At 41.4% G+C, this 25467-nt stretch overlaps 1 protein-coding gene across 1 annotated transcript in view; it reads left to right on the plus strand.

Annotated features, from left to right (window-relative positions):
- LCLAT1 (lysocardiolipin acyltransferase 1) overlaps positions 1–25467 on the plus strand; it is an 87175-nt gene that overhangs the window by 48088 nt on the left and 13620 nt on the right. The window contains exon 5 of the mRNA XM_081186469.1: positions 3160–3276. Coding sequence (XP_081042595.1) covers positions 3160–3276 — 117 coding nt within the window. The remainder of the gene's footprint in view (positions 1–3159; positions 3277–25467) is intronic.

Genomic DNA, 25467 nt, shown 5'->3' on the forward strand with positions numbered 1-25467 from the left:
GATTGTGTTGCCAGGCAAAGTAGCGCTGTGTGACAGCAGGTAACAAGTAGCCTTTTTTTCTTCTGTGCGCTCCATCATAAATAGAATAAATAATAAACCAAATGCAAATGTTTGCTCTTGCATATAGCAGCTAAGTTTACACGGGAAGTAAACTGAAATGTGTTCCTGTAAGGAAGACAGCACGAACAGAATACTTTCTAATGACAAAGAATATCATATTCAGGTTGTTTTGATTATGAAGTTTCACACTATCCCCTTGCCCCCGGAATGTCATGATTTTCCATCACCACTACATATTTCTGTGAAGTTTAAACTCAGTACATTTGAAATATTAAAGATACAAAAGCATTTCAGTACTCTCCTCCCAGATTTTAATTATTTTGTACATTTTGTTTTTCTTTTAATAATAATATAATAATAATAAATTTTATTTATATCCCGCCCTCCCCAGCTGAAGCCGGGCTCAAATAATCAAAGTCAAATAGTCACACAATCTAAAAATATTTCATTATAAAAATCAATTAAATCAAATTGATGGCAACCAATTAAGCAAAATTCTGTGCAGGTTGCCAGAGGAGGGAGTCGGGCTGCGCCCTGACCAAAGGCCTGGCGGAACAACTCTGTCTTGCAGGCCCTGCGGAAAGATGTCAGGTCCCGCAGGGCCCTAGTCTCTTGTGACAGAGCGTTCCACCAGATTGGAGCCGCAGCCGAGAAAGCCCTGGCTCTGGTTGAGGCCAGCCTAACCTCTCTGAGGCCTGGGACCTTGAGGATGTTATTATTTGCAGACCGTAGGTTTCTCTGTGGGGCATACCAGGAGAGGCGGTCCTTAGCAGAACCAAGTATTTTTAGGGACTAATAAAAATATTCATTATTTATTTTATTACTATTTCATAAAATGTATACAATGCTTGATTGTTTAAAAAAATCTCAACGGTGTTTACAAAGAGAGCAAAACAATAAAATTATCAGTAAAAAAACCCATAAAACTCTGTAAATCATTCAAAACATAAAATCAACAATAAACTAAAAAGGTTCAAATATATATCTGCACATTACATGTCTGAGTAAGCTTGGGTAAGAAAAGTGTTTTTAGCAGGGACTGAAAAACGTACAGAGATGGCGCTTGCCTGAAGTAAATAGGCAGGGAGTTCCTGATTGTAGGCACTGCCAACACCAAAATATTTATTTCTTACAAATGCAGAACAGGTATTATGTGGTAACTGTAACAGCGCCAGTTCTGCGAATCGAAGTGGTCAAATGGGCATATATGGGGTATGGTGATCTTGCAGGTAAAATGGCGCCGGGTTGTTAATGGCTGTAACTTGTAGTTACTTATTGAACGTGGCCCGGTAGCAAATCGGCAATCTCTGGGCTCAGGTGTCATTTACTGACAAGGCCTCACTCCTGCGAGCAGCCATGCTGCAGCATTCTGCACTAACTGCAGCTTCTGGATCGAGTGCAAAGGAAGCCCTGCGTCATATGACCTCTGTACACGCTGGAAAAAGTAAGGTAGTGTGATGTGTCCAAAAGGGTATCAAATTTGGTTAGGGATGTAGGAGATTTCTCTCCACCCCCCAAAAATGGTTAGACCTAGGAAGAACCTGGTGGAGCTTCATGTGGCAAGAAAGTGAAGACTTCCTATGTGTACCACAGATCAAAGGTACAGTGTGTGGTACCTGCTCTTCCTCCTAATGCTGTTGCCCTTGGTTGCTAAATGCCCCTAATACAGTGGTGCCTCGCAAGACGAACGCCTCGCAAAACGAAAAAACTCGCAAGACGAAAGAGTTTTCCGTTTTTGAGTCGTTCCGCAAGACGAATTTCCCTATGGGCTTGCTTCGCAAGAAGAAAGCCCATAGGGAAATCTCCGGGGACCTCTTTTAAACTGCTGGCGGTCGGGAGCAAAGACTTTCGCCCACCGCCGGCCTTCAGAAGATGTCCTGGACCTCTTCTGAAGGCCGGCGGGGGGCAAAAGTCTTTGCTCCCCCCCGCCTGCCTTCCCGGGACAGCGGAGACTTCTCTGCTGTCCCGGGCAATCTTAAAATGCTGGCGGACGGCAGCGAAGCCTTCGCTGCCGCCCGCCAGCATTTTAAAAATCGCCCCGGGACAGCGGAGGCTTCGCTGCCGCCCGCCATCATTTTAAAATCGCCCCGGGACAGCGGGGGCTTTTAAAATGCTGGCGGTCGGCAGCAAAGCGCTCCTGTCCCTGGAGCTTGCGGGGCGGGAGGTGGGGAGAAGGGCTTTTCTTCCCACCGCCAGCCTTCAGAACAGCCTTCTGAAGGCTGGCGGTGGGAAGAAAAGCCCTTGTTCCCCCCCCCCCCCAGCCTTCAGAAGAGGTCGGGGGACAGACTGTCCCCGGACCTGGTCTGAAGGCGGTTTCCATAGGAAAGCATTGATTGATTTTCAATGCATTCCTATGGGAAACCGTGCTTCGCAAGACGAAAAAACTCGCAAGAAGAAAAAAACTTGCGGAACGAATTAATTTCGTCTTGCGAGGCACCACTGTATTGCCCATCTGCTAGCAGCTTCAACTGGCATACTCTCAAATCTTAGTGCCTGAGAAGGATTTTTCCCCCCTTGATCTTGTTGGTTCTAATGCTTCAGCCCCACCTGATTGGTGGCCAGTTGCAGCCTGATTGACTATTGATGAAGCCTTCTGGAGCACCCAGTGTCTCTTGGGAATAGAAGCTGCTGGCTAAGGTTACACTTTTTGTGTGTTTTTTGTCTGACTCTTTATCCACACCTTCCTGTTTTTCTACCTGTTTGCCCCTCCCTCCATGGGAGAGCTGGAATAATGTCAAATTGACAGAATGTTTGCCTCTAGTTCCTAGGGCATCATTCTGCAAAAGCCTTCGGATTTGCTCTGAGTTCTGTTGTTTGAGGCTGAGTCCTACAGCTCATGGAGGAGCTAGCTTAGGGCTAGCTTTGACCCAAAGCTTTGCATCAACCAACTTTCCCTGACTCTCTGCGTAATAAGAACTGAACATTGGGGGGGGGGGAGAGGTTTATGTAAGAAAGCAAAACAAGAATTATTTCCTGGTGTTATTAATCTCTTATAATCTCCTTGATCCCTTGCTCCACTGATGTGCTCTATGATGCTAAAATGTTCTAAAGCTTAGTCACAACACTGATTTTAATCAATGTTTTTCATGCTCTTTATAGACAACACCAAAGCCCGCAGTAATGAATTTGCTGAAAAGAATGGACTTCAGAAATACGAATATGTCTTGCATCCAAGAACTACAGGCTTCACTTTTATAGTGGAACGACTAAGAGATGGTAATGGATCTTTGGATATGCTTTTCTTTTCTTGTCATCTCAAAATAAATAAAATCTGGTGAGGAATGTAGCTGAGAACCAATTGCTTTGAGAAGGTTTCTCCAAAAAAAAAGAGATTTTTAAAAATGGATTCTACATTCTAAAGAAGAAGAAAATTTGTTACATATTCTGAGTAGTGGCAACATTTCTAGTGTCTTTAAAAATGAAATAATTTGATGAACGAAGGCATAGATATTATAGCAAATTAAATTGCTTCCATTCTATACAATGAATTTTGTATGCTGGTATTGGGAAGCACTTAGATGAGGTTGGCATTGGGGCAAACTATATATTGTATGAAAATGTTTGTAATGAGGCTCCAACTTCAAGAATTACTATTAATGAAAAACAACCTTAGAGCACTGTGATTTTGAAGGGTGAAGGGGGAGCTTGATGCTCTCCCTAGGGGCAGTTTTTCTACTCAAAATAGCACTGAAGCAGTTGCTTTTCCATGTGGGGTTTCAGAGTTATATTTGCAAATACATGAGCTTGTCAGCAGTCATCTAACTTGTTTTGTATCAACTGTTAAAGCTCAGTGGATCAATGTATTGTCTGCTTTAACAGTATGCCAGACTCAGGGTTAGCATGACATTGTGTTTCCATTGTCAGGGGAAAATGTGGGATATTAATAAATATAATAATCATAACTACTACTACAATTAGGGTGTTTTGTTGCACTGAACATTGCAAGAGTTTCAGTTAGTGACAGGTGCCCACTCTTGTGGTTTTTCAGAAAAAGGAGAGAAATTTTGACAGTCAGGCACTGAAAAGCTGATCTTTGTATGTTCTCTGATGCAAAGGGAGGAGTGTACCGGTGTTGCTGTGTCCCTTGTCCTACTCTTTCATTATATCTGGTGTGAAATTCAGTCCTAGCATCTTCATGATGAAATGATGCATTTGTCATTCATGGCGCTACTTTTTTTGAAGTGATTCCAGCCTACATAACACATGGAAAGGTTAATTTTTCTGGCAATAAATCTGTGAGCAAAACCTGACAGGGATAATAAATAGGATGCTATTATAATACTGGAGGGAGCAAGCGAGCACAAAATAGGATTTGATCTAAAATGCAGACACGGCCTGAGAATGGGGCCTAGTCAGACAACTACTTGGCAGACCATGTATTCAGGTCATTTTGTTCAGCCAGTGGGTCTTTTTGCTTTTTTTTTATTTTAAGTCCCGGAAGATTATTTTTGTTGAGATGTTAAATGTATGCATAATAAAGGAATCTTCTGACTGCTTGGCTACGACCACAGATTTCTCTCTACTGCACTATAACAAATAAACTTCAGCAGGTTTTGTAGTGTTGTTGTCAAAAGACATCTGTGCCTTATGGTGGACCTCTTGAATTGCCTTTTCACTAGAGGTACTAATTGCGTACAGACAACAACAGCAAAAACTAGTGCATTTTGAAATTAAAACCCATTAGCAGCTTTGTTATTTGCAACAAAAATGAAAAAAATAACATTGATGCTACAATAACAAATTCTTCCACTTCCTTGTGTGTGGTTTGTTTTGTGTGTTTTTTCTTTATTTTTTGCAACAAATTCATTTGCTGCCCTTGAAGGTATCTGCTATCACTCACACCTGTCTGAAAGCTGACAGGATTAAGAACACGGGGAAAGTTAATTTCCAGGTTGTTATGGTGAAGTCTTCAATATCATGCCTACATCTTCGCAGACTGTTTTTCCCTTGTGCATGGATGACAACCTTAAATGCCTCATACTTTTCTGTGAATAAATTTTTGGCTCATGGCAGTTTTCCATTCCTCAGGCTGAAATGCATTCCCTTCAGGCATAAGTACATTATTTAGCTCCAAAAATAGGTCAGTGGCGAAGGGGGGAAATGTCATGAGAAGTTTAATTGCTTTTTTAACTTTGCAAAAATTAATTTCATTTGTCAAGAACCTTGATTAATCTGTATTGCAGGCTGTCGTATGAATGAATTACCTGTTATATTATAAATGCCACTGTTATATGAACCGTAAAAATACTAAGGAAGAATCTGAAGTAATAACCTTCAGAAGGGTGTTGCTCTCTCCTTTTTGTATTAAGCATTGGCAACGGTAAAATGACTGAACCTTACTAGGTCTTTATTTGCTGTGGTTTACATCAGTCTCAAAACCACACTCCTATATATTTTCCCTTAGCATAGCTGTCTCTATTTATAAATGCATGACCTCTATAATCAATCACAGCTAAACTTTTGCTGCTGAAGTTTTGATTTCTTGCAGGTATTAGTGGAATTCACAACAAGTACATTCTCGAGGGGGACTGCTCTTGAAGCCACAGCTGCTCCTCCACGTCTGCTTCCAGACATCTTTCCTGTTTGGGTTCCAACACTTTTCTTTTCTTTTGTTTTTACTAGCAATCTCATAGTTCAGAGCTTGTGGACCCTTTACACTTCTGCATCTTTTGTCCTGGGTTAAATTAGTTTTCACCTGAGGCAGTTGCCATCTGTGTGCAGAATGCTAGAGAATCTAGTAGATTCTCACTTGCCCCTGTGAATTGCTTTTATCCACTGCTTACAGCAAGAAGTAGAGGAATTGCTTTCCAGAGCTAATATATATATGTACTCAACTCTTAGCCATTCTCAAATATACTCAGATTTGTTTCGCTAGGATGATATGAGAGAAATGGCACCTTTCCATAATTTGGTGATACGACATCTCCTGTGATGGTCTGGGCAACTACAGTGGTTTATTTAGGTGACTGAATTACCTAAGAATGCTGAAGCACACCTGAGATGGTTGTTTGTTCTCAGAGAGCAAACTTTTGTAATTCTGTATGTAAACTGAGCCTGTTTTCCTATCTTGAGTGGGAAACTTAAATATCTTATTAATAGAACTCTGGAAGTGGCTGCTGGATCAGACCATAAGGATTCTGTTTTCACAGTGGCCAAGCAGATGCCTAAAACAAGAGCACAATGGGTGCTTTCCCACCTCTGATCTCCAGCAGCCACTATTCAGAGGCACTATCTATTTATAGATAATAACATTCCTATTGGTTTCCTGCTTCTTAATCTAATAACAGGTTTCTCAAAGCAGCTAACAAAACCAGTTAAGCACACCAAACATTTTAAATACAAAACTCTTTTTAAAAAAGCATCTGAAATAACAAAAAACCCTAAGTACAATAGGCCTCTTATTCGGTCCAAAAGGTGGTGGATATAACTGGCTATGTACATCTCCTTGAGCAGGGAGTTTGAGGTGCAGATTTTTACTGAAAAAGAGGCCTAGGACAGTGTTTCCCAACCTTTTTTGGGCAAAGGCACACTTGTTTGATGAAAAAAATCTCGAGGCACACCACCATTACAGCCCCGTGACGTCAGCGCGCAGCGTCATGCCGGGAGGGACGCACGAAAGTGTAAGTTTCAATTTTTTTCCCTCCCCCTTGCCGGGGAACCTCCAAGCTTTGGGGGTGGGGGGGGAGGAGGCAGCAAAGCGAGGCAGGAAGGAGAGCGCGGCTTGGCTGGGTGAGCTTTGGCAGGGGCAGGGAATGAGAGCCGCGAGGCGGGCGCTGCGGACGGAGGCGCTGCCCGCCGAGCTCGCAGGCAGCCAGGCAGGCAGACGGCGAGAGCCCCACGCTGGGCGGCCTCTCCTCGCCGCCGCCGCCCCGCCTCTCGCCGCCCGACTCGCCCGCCTCCCTCCAGGCAACATCTCGCGGCACACCAGGCAACATCTCGCGGCACACTAGTGTGCCGCGGAACAGTGGTTGGGAAACACTGGCCTAGGATTTACTTAGCTGCAACCATGACACTTGAAAGGAGGGGGTGATAATCTGGGCCTCCTCTTGACGATCTCAATACACACTTGAGAGCTTTAAAAGTTTAGCAACATCACTTTCAACTGAGCACAGAAACAATTCAGTCTGTAACACAACTACCCAAGAATAAGTTCTTTTCAAGTCCTTTGGCTTGCCTGCTTCGAAAATCTATGTGCAGCCTCACTCAGTTGGCATTCCAAGTGTAGAAAGGGGAAAGATGTTTCCTGGCCAGTAGGGCACTGTCTGAAAAAAAAAGTGCAGCATTGGGTCCAGTTAGCACCTCTAAATTGCAAACCTGTTCCTTTAAAATGAGTGTATACCCAGTCCTTCGTCACCTGGCCTACTCCACAACTCTGTTATCTCAGGGTTGAGTTTGTTTATTAGTCCAGTCATCACTTGTTCAGGGGTTCCACTGCTTCACTCTAGTTTGGGAATAGTTAAGTAAGTAAGTAAATTTTTATTTATATTCCGCCCTCCCTGGCCAAGATCAGGCTCAGGGCGGCTAACATCAAATATCAAATACATTAAAACACAATCAAACAATGAATTAAAATACAGCTCAAAAATTAGAATCAGGATAAAATTAAATGACTGCCCACGAATTACAACCATAGGGGCTGGGAACCTCAAGTATTCATCAGGGCCAGCTATCCATGTTGGTCCCACATGAGCTGATAAAAGGGCCAAAGAGGTAACTAACAGGGTCCCATAGAGAGGGGGGTGTCAAAACTGGGCCTGGACCGAATGCCAGGCGGAACAGCTCTGTCTTGCAGGCCCTGCGGAAGGATGTCAAGTCCTGCAGGGCCCTGGTCTCCTGCGATAGAGCATTCCACCAGGCTGGGGCCAAAGCTGAAAAGGCCTTGGCTCTGGCTGAGGCCAGTTTAACCTCCTTGAGGCCTGGGACCTCCAAGATACTATTATTTGCGGACCGTAAGGTCCTCCGTGGGGCATACCAGAAGAGGCGGTCCTGTAAGTACGAGGGTCCTAGGCCATATAGGGCTTTAAATGTTAAAACCAGCACCTGGTCAGAGTCATTGGTTTGGGGATAGTTTGGGGATAGTTAAATGACAGAACCAGGCAGAGGGCCTTCGGTAGTGGCACCTACCCTATGGAACACCCTCCCAACAGATGTCAAGGCAATAAGCAACTATCTTACTTTTAAAAGACATCTGAAGGCAGCCCTGTTCAGGGAAGTTTTTAAAAATATTTAATGCTATATTATGTTGTTAATATTCAATTGGAAGCTGCCCAGAGTGGCTGGGGAAACCCAGCCAGATGGGTGGGGTATAAATAATAAACTATTATTATTATTATTATTATTATTATTATTATTATTATTATACAGAGTGTTGTTTATGAAAGTAGTTAAAAATGGGCTAAATTTAACTTTTGATTCCTCGGTAATGGCCCAAGACTTTTTTTGGTAAAATTTATTCTAAAGTTTTTTTTAGGTTGTTCTTAAGTAAAACTGTTGGGGTGTCATATTAAGAATGTGGAAGATAAATCCAAAATTATGCATGGGCTGCAACAGCTAATTAAAGGGGTTAGAGCTAAGGAGACATTGGCAGTAACTTTGCCAATACACCTTGCGTGGGACTGCTTTGCCTCATATGAACAACTGGACCTGTCTTATTGCAGGGAGAAAAAGGACATGAAGTATGCTTTGTGACATGGCTAGAAGTCCTTTTATCCTGTCCTTCTCTCTTCTTCTACTGTTCCATAGCACAAGGAACAGATTTCTGTAAAGAGGAACCATAAAGCAATGAAGGTCCTAGAATTCGATGTGTTTAGGGGTGGATTGTTGAAATACTGTTACTTTTACAGCTGATCCAAATAGGCTCAGTGTATGCCGAACCAGAGCTCTTAATAGCATTCTGCTTTCCATATAATCATGGAACGAATTGGCTCTGCAGACTGTGCTATTACCAGTGCGCTGGAATTGGTGGTTTGGCACACCACTGCAGTGAAGTAATGCCTTATATTCCATTATGTTATTTAAAGAAACTGAATTACTTGGTATTTACTTAGTATTATATGCCCTGATGAAGGCATTTTAGCCATCACAGGTCAATCTGAATGTCACATATGTAGCGTGTGACAGTAAAATAAACCATTCTGCATTTTCTGTAGAATGAATGTAATTTAAAGAATTTTGCCCAGGTACTCAGAAATGAGTACGGACTTGTTCTCATAACTCAGTGGTCCTAGTAACTTGCAGAAGAATTTTATTTTCTGTAGTTGCAGGACAGGGTTTATATATAGCAGGAAAGAATGTACTTGTTTTGCCAACGGTTTGAGAACATCTGTTAAAAACTTCCATATGAAAAAACCAGAGAAAAGGGGTTGCATTTTTGTGTGAGTATGTGCTTTGCTACAGTATGGAATTTTTGCACTATTCAGAAAATCGGAGCAATGGGGAAAAGAGGATGCAGCTACAGATAAAGTCAAGGTAGCATTCATAGTTACGCATACAAACATATGAAGTGGCTTTTTACAGTGCTGTCAACACAAACTCACAGCAGCTTCCAGGGTTTCAGACAAGGCTGTCTGTCAGCCCTACCTAGAGATGCCTGTAGTTCGATATGAGGCCTTCTGCTTGCGAATGCTCTACCACTGAGCAGCCCTTAAACAAACCATCCATTAGTCTTCAAATATTATGAAGAAGTTAGGGGTCATCTCCCTTGTCATTAGTGGCAGGATGAGAGGGTTTTTTGGGTTAATGTACGTGGGGGGGAGTTTTATACAACTTTCTGTCTGGGTGCAATAAGATAGTAGTGAGATAACGGAAAGATGGTTGGTTGATGTGTTACATTCTCTTGGAGGTGGCTGCAGCTGTAAAAGTTCACTATGCCCAGATTACTGTGGAAATTCAGTGTCTGAAATTTTGAATTTCTTCCCTGCCTGCCTGTGAGCTCTGTAGTCAGTCTTGAAAGATTTCCTTGCATGGGTTGCTAGCAGAGTGATTTACACATACGGCAGATCCAAAGGAACTATTCACAGATGATACCTTGTGCCTGCAATCTGAACCTGTGAATTAGGAGCTGTGAACTCTGCTTTCTGAAGATGTCTAAAGCTGAATTGTCTCTTCTTAAGTGTAGAGTAGCTTGATGAAAAATGGTACATGGACCAGATTTAAAGCCATTGTTGTATTATTCAGAGGAATAGTGGTGTGGCCTTTATTTCAATAAAACAACACTGGCCCCTAGAGGACAATCATGTTAATTTGATATGGTTTTGCTGATATAGATGCTCAGTATGTGGTCCTCTATAGAGAGTTTGCCCCTTGTTAATTGGCATAATTCTGAAATGTCAAATTTAAATCATTTCTTCCCTACATGAGCATTCTCTATATTTTCTGCACATATCCTGAATCTCTAGGGTTTTTGGTTTTTTTTATTTATACTGAAACTGATTATAATGAGCAACCCCAGAGTTGTCCGCAACTAGACCTAATGGTCAGGGGTACCTTTACCTTTTTACCTCAGCTTTCAGTAGTTGCCTTGTGTCTCCTCCATATGAGGGCTCATTTTCTTCAGCTCTGTTTTTTATTCCCAGAGTGGTACACATTTTGGCCTGTTGTTTTGAGGTGACTCACATTTTTTGGTCTTGATAGTCAATTGCTGGATTTTACTGAAAAGCTCTTGAAAGCATGGGCATATTTATTTTGGCTGTTGGATGTTGCCATGGGTACTGAAGTTGAAATGTCAAAACACACAGGGCAGAGATGCTTGGGAAAAAGTTATAGTGGAGTCAGGACTCCTCTTTAAACAATATATTTACTGAAAAACACAAACAGAAATTCATTACTTTGCCCCTTACAAAACTGTCATATTATTAGAAGCATCATTCTTTTTCCAGACTTATTTTTACCACTCTTGCTAAGATACGTGCAGGCAGGCACATAGGCCCAGACCTAGCCAGTTGCCTTGCTGAATGAACTGAGCTCGTGCAGGAGAATCAGTATTATTGATTTGGGCATTGACAATCACTTTTTCCTACTAGCATGAAAAGCTGATGAACTGTTAGAGCCCCTAGACCTTGACACTGCAGGCAGGACCACCCTATAGAAAAGCTTGCAGTAGTGTACTTAGTTTGCCAGTGTAATAGGCTAAGGTGATGGTCAGGCTGATGGGACCATCCCCCAGTTGAGCAGGTAAGCATAAAATAACAGCCCTGCTGGATCAGGCCCATGGCCCATCTAGTCCAGCATCCTGCTCTCACAGTGGCCAACCAGATGCCTGTGGGAGGCCAGCAAACAGGATTTGAACACAAGTGCACATGTAAAATCTTGCTCCATCCGTGAGCATCAAGCATGTAGCATGCAAGTACTGTATTAAAATTGTAGCTGAATGCTTTCCCATAATTAATGCCATGATGTATCCTTCCTAGAATTAGTAAAAATGTGAAAGTGATCCTCAGGGCAATTGGAGCTGTACATTCCAGCTTTAGATTGTCACAATGCAGTGGTACCTCTGTTTACGAACTTCTTTCTGGAGGTCCGTTCTTAACCCGAAACCGTTCTTAACTTGAGGCGCGCTTTCGCTAAGTGTGGTGTAGTGGTTAAGAGTGGCGGACTTGTAATCTGGTGAACCGGGTTCGCGTCTCCGCTCCTCCACATGCAGCTGCTGGGCGACCTTGGGCCAGTCACACTTCTCTGAAGTTTCTCAGCCTCACTCACCTCACAGAGTGTTTGTTGTGGGGCAGGAAGGGAAAGGAGATCGTTAGCCGCTTTGAGACTTCTTAGGGTAGTGATAAAGTGGGATATCAAATTCAAACTCTTGTAATCGGGCCTCCCGCTGCTGCGCCACCGGTGCATGACTTCCACTCGCATCCTGGGGCAAAGTTCGCTACCTGGAACACCTACTTCCAGCTTAGCAGAGCTTGTTATCCAAAGCATTCATAAGGAGGGACAGTACAAAACCCAAGGTTTCACTGTAGTACAAAATAGGCATGGATCAGAAACATTTCAGCTCTGTACAACCATATAAATGGTCACCACAGCTTTGTGGTATTCCCCACTGACATTGCATTTAGCAATCCCATCTTTGATGATGATGATGATGATGATGATGATGATGATGATGATAATAATAATAATAATTTTTAATTTATACCCCGCCCTCCCCAGCCAAGGCCGGGCTCAGAGCGGCTTACAAGCAATAATAAAAACAAGATGAGTGATTACAACTTAAAAACAAAAATAAAATACAACATTAAAATAATGGAACATTAAAATATTAAAATGTACCCTCATCGCAGGAGGAGAAGGAAAAGAAAAAAGAAAGAGAGGGAGGGAGGGAGGGAATCAAATTGGCTCCAAGCCAAAGGCCAGGTGGAACAACTCTGTCTTACAGGCCCTGCGGAAAGAAATCAGATCCTGCAGGGCCCTGGTCTCATGAGGCAGAGCGTTCCACCAGGCCGGAGTCAGAGTTGAAAAGGCCCTGGCTCTGGTTGAAGCCAATCTAACTTCCTTAGGGCCTGGGACCACTAGGGTGTTGTTAAGTTATTTTTAAGTTTCAGTAGCATAATCAGAAGCCTGTAAAGGCCCTCTTAAAGTAATTTTAATTTTGTCATGGTATATGCATTGTGCTGGCTCCATGTAAAAAATCCAGTCCACTGTGAAATTGAATAATAATGCTATAGCAATATTTTTAAATAAGCCATGAATAGTAGGACTGGTTGGTTGGAGGACGCTAGAGACAATAACACAGAGAGCTAAGCCTTCAACTGAGCTTTAAGAAGACTTAATAGGGTAGTGATCACCATGGGAGGCAGAGAATGCCAGTCCCGCCACAAGTGGGAATATTATCTTACAGAATATATCATATTAAAAGAGGTTTGGTGAGTTGACTCCCTTCTAATCAATAAACAAAGGGCCCTGCCCCAAAGAGCTTGGCTACCAGAGACAATAATTCCATCCTCTCCATCTTAGTGTCTAATTCTGTCCGTTAATTATCATCATGGGTATACTGCATTCAGAGAGTCAAGTTCTGTAGCTCATTAGCCTGCCAAGAACCACCAGCTTCTGCAAAACCACATTGCTTTCGTCTGCTTTCAGCATAGCTGACAAAGCAGAATGTATTTGCTGGAACCAACCAAGTTTATCCACATAATTGTAAGAAGCCGAGCTGGTGTTAACAGGCCCACCTCATTTGTTCAAACTTTCCAAGAAAGCAGATCATTCTGGAAAATAAGAAAAGTCAAATCATCTCAGATCTTTGTCAGTATTTTAAGTCTCCTGAAATTTTATAATCCTTCTAGCTAATGCTTTAAAAAAAACAGCCCCCAAAGAAGCAGCTTACATTCAGCTAAAACCAACTAGTTGAGTATAACTCTGGTTCCGAACATATTTTTGAATAAGAGTGCTAAAAATAATCCATTGTAAACTGCAACCACTTGAGAGGGCTCGTTTATCCTTACAGCACAGAATAAAAAAGTGGGGCATTAACAGCCATAGACTTCTTAGCCTGTAAATATGATGAAATGCTAAAAGCAACCAATTATTTTCTAACCACCATGTATATTCTTAGTTGTGAACAACACTCATTGTAATGCTAATGAAAACCTTTTTTCTTTAACTAAAGTACTTGGAGGATATCCTGCCTCTGTTGCATTATTAATACTGCCAAACCACTGGAAAACTAAGTGCAAATGCCAAACCACTTAGTGCTATCATTCGGCTCAACAAAACTTTCCATTTTAAACTATATAGCATGTGTAGAAAAGCAAAAGCAGCATGAAATATACATGTACTTTTTCAGTAGCTAGTTGTCAGTCTTGGAGGAAAAGAGTGCAGTCAACATTCTCACATTTAACAATGTTTCATCTTATATGTTTTTTTAAATAAGACAATACTGGCAAAAATGATAGCAGTTTCTATTAAAAATTCTACTGGTTTTACACATGATTTTCTACACAAACAAATCATAATCCCTCTAATACCAAATTTAGGTAATCCGATACCACTCACTTAAAAATAAGATAGTGATGTTTACATATTTAAGAGATTTCAAGTTGATCAAAAGTATATTTGTTTGTTTTCATTTTGTTTCGTTCTACAAACAAAAATAGCTATACCGTGACTTACACTGGCTTCCCAGGACATTGGGGATTTTCTACCATGAAATATTAAGGGTGTCAGTTTTGGCAGGGGGAATTGAGAGAAGATGGAATTGACCTATTTGAGTCACTCACAGCTTATTGTTAGGGGTCTGGGTCTGTGCCATGATGTTCAAAACAAAACAAAATCCTCCTCTCCCTGCATTATGCAGGGATGTTTCTGGAGGAAGAAAGGGACTTCTCTTCCCCAGTCTTTCTAGAACTAAAATGCTCAGGGTCAGGATCTGTGCCTGTAAGCAACTACAGACTTGATTCATTTCCTGTTGGGGTCCTAGGGGCACCATGGTGTCCGCCAAGGTACCTTGCCCTTCCCAATTTTTAATTATTATTATTTTTTAAATAAATAATTTTGAAGGGTTGCTTGGGCTTTCTTTGTTTAGTCAGGGTGCTTTGTCAGACTGGGGTCTGGCCATGCATTATCAGTCCTCCTGTGAATTTGGGGTTTTGCGGTGCCCGCAACAGTTTCTTACAGTTTCTTACATTTTCATAAAGTCTTGTAGCGTCACTCACTGGAAAAAATTACACAAAAGGCATAAGACTTAGCTGTTTGTGCATTGATGTCCTTCACAGCTCCTTGATGGCAGGGACATTGTGTAACTGTTTCTGTAACAATGAAATGTACCTTTCTATTTACTCCTATAAGTGTGTTGCTTAGGAAAAGTATATCAAAACAGGAGAAGGCAGAAGAAGAATTGCATCTCGCCTATTAAATGGAAACTTGCTGTTATATACGATCATCTTCAGTTTCACTGCTTGAGCTCAGTAAGAGTTCCAGGAACTAATTATTCAGCAATGGCTGGTGACATGGAAATATATTAAATATACATAGATGGTTAGCCATGAATACTTTATTTATACTAAAGTGGCATCATAGTTTATTTTTATGAGCACTGTACAGGGTTTATACTGGAAAAATAATACACAAAAGTGAATTGCAAAGCCGTCCAATATTTTTACATGATTCAAAGCAACCAGTATGTGGCTTAGGATACTTTACTTTTGCTTTATACGTTATTTTTCAGACTTGGTTTTTGTTGTATTATGCATATGTATTAAGGTAAGACAGAAGTGAATTGTAATTTGCTTAGATCCAAATTCAGCCTACATAGTGGGTTTCAGGGCGGAAGGAGTAATTGGTGAAAAGTGCCTCCCAGTCCCCTTCCAGGATCCCAACTAGATCAGCCCTTTGTAATCTGATTTTTAGAAGACATCTGAAGGCAGCCCTATTTAGGGAAGTTTTTAATTTTGATGTTTTATTGTGTTTTTAATATTCTGTTGGAAGCCGTCCATTGTGCTGGAGCTGAGCGTGTCGAAATCTGGTCAGTGCCAGAATGGGAGACCACCTTTGTATGCCATTATGAGCTCTGGGATGTAATAAGGTGGGATAAAGGTAAAGGTACCCCTGTCCGTACGGGCCAGTCTTGACAGACTCTAGGGTTGTGCGCTCATCTCACTCTAGAGGCCGGGAGCCAGTGCTGTCCGCAGACACTTCCGGGTCATGTGATAAGGTGGGATATAAATGTACTAAATATATTTTAAGCATAAATTTTGATTACAGGGTCAGGGAGCTAGTGCATTCAAATGAATTCAGTGTGTCCCCTTTTGGAGCTGTCTTCTGCATTCTGAGCACAAGAAGTATATGGCCCTGAGACCTGTTCCTGATCTCACAATACTTAAAGATTATAGGTGTGATGTTTGGCTGTATGGGCCTTAGGGGAAACCCCTGACTGGGGGAAAAACTGGAGAGCTTTGTTGCAGGAACCAAATTTCTCTCTGAAGCTCCTTTTATCTGCTTTTAACTGCAGCTACCCACATTGTTGGCATTCAGCAACTGCTCTGGCATGCCGAGCGAGCTTGCCAGGAATCCAAACATTTATAGTGTGGTAGGAGAAAATAATACTTTTTTTACACTGGAATTAAATAATAGGCTTCAAACTTTGCTATTTCTAAATTGCTAGTACCATGTCAGTATAATTTATTATAAATATACAACATGAGGCTGTTGAATATAGCTTTCTTTCCTTCCCTTTATCAAATCAGCTTCTTTTATAGCCTCCCACTTAAGAAAAACATCATGCTGACCTTAGCCTTATTGTGATGTAAATGTTATGATTCTTAAAATTCTTTAGGTTCAGACTGTTCGGGCTTATTCCTTAATCTCCACTTGAGGTTGCTCTCAGGACTAGCATATGTTCTGTAAGCTACTTTTTCTGCATTTGTTCTATTAATACCTATGGCCTTTAGGTCACCTATGTTTTTCATTCATGGTGTGTTATATCATATAATGTTAAGTGTGCCCTAAGAAATATGTGCTATGCAAGTGAGAAAATAGCAGCTACCAGTAATGCGTGGGGAGAGCAGGGTGCTGCTGAGAATGAAGGCAGCGTGTTCTGCCTTTGGGCAGGATGAGGAAAGACCCATTCAAAGGAGCTGTTGGTAGAACTGTAAGGTAAGTTGATGTTACGGATATAACCTTCAGCTACGTGGCAGATTTTCAGTCTCAATAAATGTTCAGCTGTTTATTTAGGAAGCAGTGTTGTAGCCACTCATGCTCTTAAGAACCATTAAAATGTCTTGAAGTAATTGCCATAGCTCTTAGGAGAATTACACCCCCCATGGCAGTACAGATGTGGGAGAGAACTTCTAGCCCAGAAGTTATGGAGCCAGAAGTGGCCTCCAAAGCCCCACCCCACCAAGAGCCCCTTGTTTCACTTCTCATCAGTTTCCTACCAATCAGCTGTGTTTCGCCACCAACTTGCCCTCAGCTGATCAGAGAAAAACAGTAGAGACAAGGCAGGTACAGCTGCAGAGTCCCATTGGACAGCTATCTCTGTCTTCTTCATCGGCTACAGTAGCCCTGCCCACCTCCACCACACATCCTTTATGAACATTTAGGAAGAGGAGACTCCAGCAAGCTGGCATCTCGGGATGAGAGACCAAAAGCTTTGGGAGTGGGTTGTAAATGTCACAGCACCTGCAAGTCCTGGAAATGCGGGGAGGGTAGATTCATAGAGGCTGAAGTGAGAGATACTAAAGCTTTTAAACAATAGCATAATTTAAGGAACCTTTAAAATGCATATTACCACCCCAGTTGGCATGTGGATGTGCTGCACACTTCTGTGGATGTTGGTTTTTAAACCATTATCAACTTTCCTGCTACCTCGCCTTTGTTCAGAATTAATTATGGCTTCTTGGAGTGTGTTTTCCTCTCTTTCTATGTGGCTGAGAACAGTTGAAAGGAGAAGTATTTTTCATTCATAGTGTGCAATATCATGTAGCATTGTTAAGCAGAGATCTCAGGTGTGACCCTTTCTCCCTGCCACCTGTTCCCTTTGAATGCCTACAAAGCTTCCTTAGAGCTTGGTATAATGGGCTTGTGCATGAGATGGACACCAGCACTGGAGACAGAATGAGCTATTAACCAAGATTGCCTATCAAAGAGATATTTCCACAAGGGAATACTGATAGGCTAGGATCTGGACCATGGATTCAAGAAAGGAGATTCTGATGAAACATCAGGAAGAATAGCATGAGCTATTCGACAGTGGAACACACTCCCTCGGGAGGTGGTAGACTCCCTCCTTCCTTGGAGGTTTTTAAGCAGAGGTTGGATGGCCATCTGTCATGGATGCTTTAGTTGAGATTCCTGCATTGCAGGGGATCAGACTATATGACCCTCAGGGTCCCTTCCAACTCTACAGATCTATGATTCTCTCCCTCTCCCCTTTCAGAACCTTTCTTGAAGCAGCTACCACTACATAGGCCTACCACATAATAACAGTACAAGATCTCCAACAGTTAAGGTCTTTGACAGTTAATGTTCTGGCATCAACAGACATCACAGAAATGTTTGGCAAAGCACAAAAGATAAACAGGAAGACACAGACAGACAGACAGAGCTTTTCTCCACAGGTTGTTTTGGCAAAAATTGAAGCAGGGTAGTTTTTATTCTGAATCACTTAACCCAGAACATTTTTGGCTCTGGCCCCTTTTTGTTCTAGTCCTACCTACCACTGGCATGCAGGCTCAGAAACGTTACTCTCAGAGGTAATGCTAAAGCTGTGGAAACGGTACCCTGTTCCTGCTGCACAGTTTTTGAGCCCCAGTGAACTGCTAATCAGAAAAGGGAGGAAGGAACAGAGAATCTTCTATTCACACCACTTTTTACCAGAGATAAAAAAAATTGGAGTGCTGCAGAGACAGGGGGAGGGAAACAATGAATTATTCTCCAGCTTGGTTTTTGATCCAAGCCACAGAATAATTCAGGGCTTCTAAAAGCTCACTTTTCATTAAGTCCAAAGTTTGTCTGAGCCAGGTTTGGAAGAACTTTCCCGCTAATACTGCTATACTTTTCATAGTGAGCTTCATGCAGCCCCAAACAGACTGATTACTTATTTAAACTAGTGTACACATCTAAACTAGGGACGCAGGTGGCGCTGTGGTCTAAACCACAGAGCCTAGGGCTTGCCAATCAGAAGGTCGGCGGTTCGAATCCCCGCGATGGAGTGAGCTCCCGTTGCTCAGTCCCAGCGCCTGCCCATCTAGCAGTTCGAAAGCACATCAAAGTGCAAGTAGATAAATAGGTACCGCGCCGGCGGGAAAGTAAACAGTGTTTCAGTGCACTGCTCTGGTTTGCCAGAAGTGGCTTAGTCATGCTGGCCACATGACCCGGAAACTGTCTGCAGACAAACGCTTGCTCATTCGGACTAGAGAGCGAGATGAGCACGCAACCCCAGAGTCGTCTGTGACTGGAACTAACAGTCAGGGATACCTTTACCTTTACACATCTAACAAACTCACCAGTGAAACATTGCCAGGGGTGAATAACGGTGGAGTAGAATAGGAAGCAAGATTGAAAGTTCAAGAAATGTTAGTTCCTGTAGTTGAGGAAGTACTCTCAGGGTTGAGTCCCTACAGGGAAAGACTGCAGGTGTGTATTACCTTTTCATTTCAAATATAGATAGCTGAGGGTAGCGATCAAACTTAAAACATTTGAAAGTTTTAATGAACGATTTCAAAATAAAGAGTAACGAATTTATGGGCAGGAAAGAATTTTTGAATATAACAATGCTTATGTATTGTGGGAAGTATTGTATAATGAAAGACATGAACTATGGAAGTTAGAATTCCTGGTTAATGAAGCCTTTAGAAACAGTGTCACTAAATACTTATCAGGAATAGTTGTTTTAGTAACACTGCCCCGTATGGTTGGCAAGGGGTAATGATCTCTAAAGTGCTCTCCTACTGATTCACTTGTGTGCCAGCACAAAAGAGTAAAATAAATCAAATGTTCTGTTCTCTGGGACTATTATCCAGCCATTTAAAAACATTTAGACCAGAAGTAATAAGCAAACAACACATTTCAAAGGATACTTGTTAATTAAGTGCTGTGTGCCGGGTGTGAACATGAACACAGAGCCACTTCTGATAATATATTGATTTGTACTGCAAGGTACTTCACAAACACCACACAATCTTTTTCAAGAAAAAGGGAGATGTTTGATCTTCATGTTCTGTCTGAACTGAGTTTTTAGTATGTATGAATATGTATGAATACTGAATACATACTGAGTTTTCAGTATGTATTAATTTATCACTTTTCATACACAGAAGAGTGCTTCAAAGCAACATAAAGCATGAAATACATCAAAACGCAATATAAAGGAATAAAACACAATGCATAAATGTGCCTCCACCGGAATATTTATAAAAGGACAAATTTTACCCATCCAACTAAAAGTCAAGTATAAAGACCACAAAACTCCCCCTTCCCTTCCAGTTAATAGTCAAGGGTATTTTTTAGCCTGGGACCTAGATGCACAATCATGATAATAATTACTGGAAACTGTTTAAACTGAAGGATCAGACTGATTTTAAAAATGGCTTGGAACCAAGTGGCAGAACTGTGACCTGACCAGTCAGCCATTTATACTGAAAGAAATAAAGGATAATGGAGAGAAATAAGGGATCATGGGTTAAAAGCGATAGTAGGACAAAAGTATTGTGCCTCTAACAAATATGAAAGCTTATGGGGAAGAGATGAAATTTAAGGTATCTTGTTTTCTCCACCTTGCTTTGCTTAGTTCTTATTTACATCCTTCTAAGAAAACTACAGATCTTGTGCATTATGTATGTCTTCTCTGATTTTTTATACCCTAAAAGGCTTTTTTTTTTAACCGTTCAACCATTGCTTGCTTCATTTGGACTGATTCCTACAGGATTACACTTTGAGCCTTCTCACTGCATTGACAAATTGGAAAATACTGCCCTAGGACATAGGTTACCAAATAAGGGTTTTGTTGACAGAGCCAAGGGGGTAAAATTAGCACATGTTCATTTTATTAAATTTATGGCTTCAAAATATTCAACTTAGTATTTTGCAGGAAAGCCAACTGACCCCCATCTTGCTTGGGCTGATGGGTTTTAGAATGCATGCCAAATACTTTCAGAATTACATATTTCAGGACCTGTTTTTGCCTCTTAGAAACTTGAAAACGTCTTTCTCATTTTCTACTTTTTCTCCAGCATCTTGGTCTGTGATTCACTAAAAAAGTTTCCTTTATTCACTTCAGTCACTTTGAAAGTGGCATTTCTTATACATATGATTTAATTTCTTCAGTGTGGCCTTACATTCTTTATTAGGAAAACACCCGGTTTTATTTTTAAACCGACCTTTAGTTAATAAAACTGGATAGTCTTAGAACCATAGAAAATATTGATAGTATTCCTTCTATAATGGCAGAAATGTCTTTAGGGGTGAAAGAATGTAAAGTGTTTGTTTTCAGAATACAATCCTCCTGATTTAGTAACAGTTTTTGTTCTTTAAAGGGTGGGAAAAATAACTTCCAAGAGAGAGATGATGTCATTCTTCTCTGTAGGAATTTTAACCATATTAAATATTAAACTTAGCTTCAGTATTTCATCCTCTGAATATCAACAGCGTTTGTAATTTTGGTGAATCATTCTTAACACTGACATTCTGCAGGGTAATGTTATCATCCAAATTTGTTTACAAAGTCTAAATTTATGATCCCGAGAGGTTTACTTTCTGTATTCTAATTTATGGGTTTAAATTGCTTTGTAGTTTAAAAATGCTGTGATTAAATAAAGCTGCCGTTTTCAGATGGGCTAACAGTATTTTCTCACAGCTTATACTAGTGTTGCTGAAAACTCATGCCTTATATACTGTTAAGTGGATCTAGTCCAATGCTGTCTATCTTGGGTGGCAGAGGATTCTTACAGAGGTCTGTTTGTATTTGCTGTTTGAGGTCCTTTTAAAGTGGAGGTGCAGGGAATTGGAGACACACACAAAAGAATATGACCCCAACTTCTGAAGATGAACTGAAATACTGAGTTGGGTGAGAACAAAAAAAATAATAGTAAGTACTCCCAAATAGCATGAGAAAATAAAATACAACATTAATCCCACAAAAGCATGTTAAAATGCAAGAAGGGTATAAATAAGAATGTTGCCCAGGTCAAGGCCTGACCAATGTGACAAACAATAAATAAATTAAGCCTATGCTCTGGTCCATGGGGTCACGAAGAGTCGGAAACAACTAAACAACAACAACAATGTCTGAGGTCTCTCTCAGTGATCAAAATATTTTTAACAATGCATTTCCTTCCCACAGAGAACCCCTTCCAAGTCATTCCCCAGCCCCATTGCCTTTTCAGTTGATGAAAAACATTTGGGAAAAGCCGCCTTGTCCATACTGGCTCAACCATAGACCAACATACACCCTAAATTGTTGTTTTGCGTTCGCTAACAGCTTCTTTAATAACCAGGACAGTGTAGTGGTATCAAACCCACATGATCTTAATTTTGGTCTAAGATAGCCTTTGCCAACTTGTAGCTCCAAACATCTGGAGGGCACCAACACCCAGCATTTCTGACCACTGGCCCTCTGGATGGGTCTGATGGGAACTGTAGTTCAAAATATCTAATTTGTAAGGGCGCCAAGTTGGCAAAAGCTCATATAACATGATAACCACTTTCCAGACAGCTGCTGCCCCTGAGTTCATCAAATGTGTGAGTAAGAATGCAAAGACTTCTGGTATTTCACATTGCATACATTTTCTCTCTTAACCTGGGTCTACTGCTTCATATGAATGTATGAAGTTATCTCGAATGCTATCAGGCCATCTAGCCCAGCCTTCCCTAACTTTGTGACCCAATTTGCTACTAGATTACAACCCCATCACTCCAGCCAGCATGGCCAGTCATTGGGGTGGTTCACAACATATAAATACAAGATAGTAAAGGTAAAGGAGACCCCTGACCATTAGGTCCAGTAGTGGCCGACTCTGGGGTTGCGGCGCTCATCTCGCTTTATTGGCCGAGGGAGCCGGCGTACAGTTTCCGGGTCATGTGGCCAGCATGACTAAGCCGCTTCTGGTGACCCAGAGCAGCGCACGGAAATGCCATTTACCTTCCCGCCGGAGCGGTACCTATTTATCTACTTGTACTTTGACGTACTTTCGAACTGCTAGGTTGGCAGGAGCAGGGACCGAGCAACGGGAGCTCACCCCATTGCGGGGATTCGAACTGCCGACCTTCTGATCGGCAAGTCCTAGGCTCTGTAGTTTAACCCACAGCACCACCTGCGTCCCAAATACAAGATAAAAAGCACAAAATACATAATAACAAACCAACAAACCAGTATCCCTCCCTCTTCCCACCCAACCCCCCTCAACCACATTTAAAACACATAATCTGAGAGGGCCAAGGTTGGGTAAAGATAATCTAGCCTATCAGAGTCTACTTGGACTAGCAGTACTTCTCAAAAATCGTAGGAAGAGGTCTTTCTCAGCGTTGTTGAGATCTTTTAGCCAGAGATCCTGGAGACTGAAACAACAGGGAGTAGTCACTGAGTTATACATACTGACCAAGGTATTATTTCCTTTATAGGTAAGTAAGAAGTTGCCCGCTATATATAAGCACAAATACAGTGAGATAAATTTGTGTTTAGAGATGCTGAGATGGTCTGGTACACATACTTCTGTACAACATTTCTGTGTATTTTTTAAAGTATAAAAATGTGGGGCTGGCGTGAGGGGAAGAAAGCCCCATTGTTTCATTGTTGCTTTCTGTGCACTGAAGTATTTTAAATCAAGCTTTTCATTGTGCTTACGTTTGAACAGGCTACTAACCAGCCTAGGCATGTTTGCACACAGCAGTGTCTTCTCATTTAAATTCAATCACAGTCACAAAACAAGCCTGGCTTAGACTAGCTGAGGATATAAACTTCATTTTCATCTCATTAGGCCACCTGGAAGCAGCAATCAGTGAGTAGTCCTGACGTCAATGGTCTCTCTGCTTCATTAAAATGTTAATTTCATGGCTTTAATTCCTTTTGTAAAACGTGCTGCTGTGGGACACTGATGATTCTCCCCTCAACCCCCAACTAGACTGATCTCCATGCCATATTTCTTTTTATTGCCGAAGGGATTTTTCCTCCTGTTTTATTTTTTCAGTTCTCTAAGAGGACACCGAGGACATTGGGCACATGTAAATATTTCTTGAAACAAGGAGTCCGTTAAAAAGCTTAAGAAGCTCGTGAATTAATCATGTCAAAGCTATCTAGGTTATATTGTTCTTTCACTATTTTGAAATGATCACAGCTTTGATAAGCATTTTACACAACATTGGATCACTGAAATAAATTTACTATAGAAAAGATCTTATGTGAACCATTTCTCTCCAAGAATATTGTTGGAAACCTTCTCTATGTGTGCATTGTTTGTTACTACCTCTAAAAGGTCCAGTCCCAGACAACTCTGGGGTTGCGGCACTCATCTCGCTTTACTGGCCGAGGGAGCCGGTGTACAGCTTCCAGGTCATGTGGCCAGCATAACTAAGCCACTTCTGGCAAACCAGAGCAGCGCACAGAAATGCCGTTTACCTTCCCACCGGAGTGGTACCTATTTATCTACTTGCACTGCTTGCTTTCGAACTGCTAGGTTGGCAGGAGCAGGGACTGAGCAACGGGAGCTCACCCCGTCACGGGGATTTGAACCTTCTGATCAGCAAGTCCTAGGCTCTGTGGTTTAACCCACAGACCTCTAAACTCAAATGTTATCAAAATTCTGTTTTAATGTCATCAGGTGGAAGTATAAAGCAGCCACGAGTGCTTCATGGTTCAGGAGCATTTGCCAAACACCCCTTAAAATGTATAACCACCTAGTGGTGATTATAGAAAGGTATATTATTAAGAAAGGTTAGAATATAGAAACATAGAATCTTAGAGTTAGAAGAGACCCCAAGGGTCATCTAGTCTAACTCCCTTCAATGTAGGGATCTCAGGTAAAGCATCCATGACAGACAGCCATCCAACCTCTGTTTAAAAACCTCCAAGGACTCTACCACCTCTCACCGGAGTCTGTTCCACTGCTGAACAGCTCATACTGTCAGAAAGTTTTTCTGAATGTAAGATATTGTTGGTGAACCTGCTGGCACTTCTCACAACTTAATGCAGAAAGTATTTTATTTCATAAGTATAAATAGACAGCACAAAAAAGAGTTGTAATTGTGAGAGCTTTATGGAGATTTTATAAAAGTATTATTTTTCACATCAAATTTTACCTTTCTCTCTGGAGTGAATATTCACCTTTTCATTTAAGGCTTCATTTGCTTCTGTAGTAGTTTCTTCAGAAAATAAACCTTTTCCCAGTTCTTGGTCAAACCAACCATGGAAAAAATTAGCTGGAAAATTATGTGAAGGCACCTTAGAACCTACTCTAAAGGAAACCACCGAAATATCATGAGGAAAGCCATATGAATAAAAGTGGGTCTCTTTAGTGAAACTGACTTCCTGTATAAAAGAAGGGATTTTTTAAAGCCAGGATTTGTGTTTGTGTGTGTGTTTTGTTTTAAGACTGGACTGGAATCTGACCAACTCTATTTCACCTTCATCATCATCATCACCACATGTCCATAATGCTAATATGCACAAATATGTAACTTTTTCATATTCCCTCCTCTCTTGTTCCATGTTCACAGTCCTACTGTGTTTGGAATTCTACACGTTCTAATAATACATTAATTGAATGAATGTGCATTCATGATAAAGAGCAAAAACAACTACCATGGAATAAACTTTGGAGGCAAATTAACTGAAAATGGCAGCTAAAACAATACAGCTTTCAGTGCCTGCTTAAAAGTTGGCAAGGAGGTAGTTTGGAAAGAGTCTGGGTTCCATGATGAAAAAGGCCCCACCTAATCTCTGCCATCTGAAACTCTGTCAGAGGAGGGTTAACAAGAAGTACC

Source organism: Podarcis bocagei (assembly GCF_964188305.1).
Source record: "Podarcis bocagei genome assembly, chromosome: 3".
Taxonomy (NCBI): domain Eukaryota; kingdom Metazoa; phylum Chordata; class Lepidosauria; order Squamata; family Lacertidae; genus Podarcis; species Podarcis bocagei.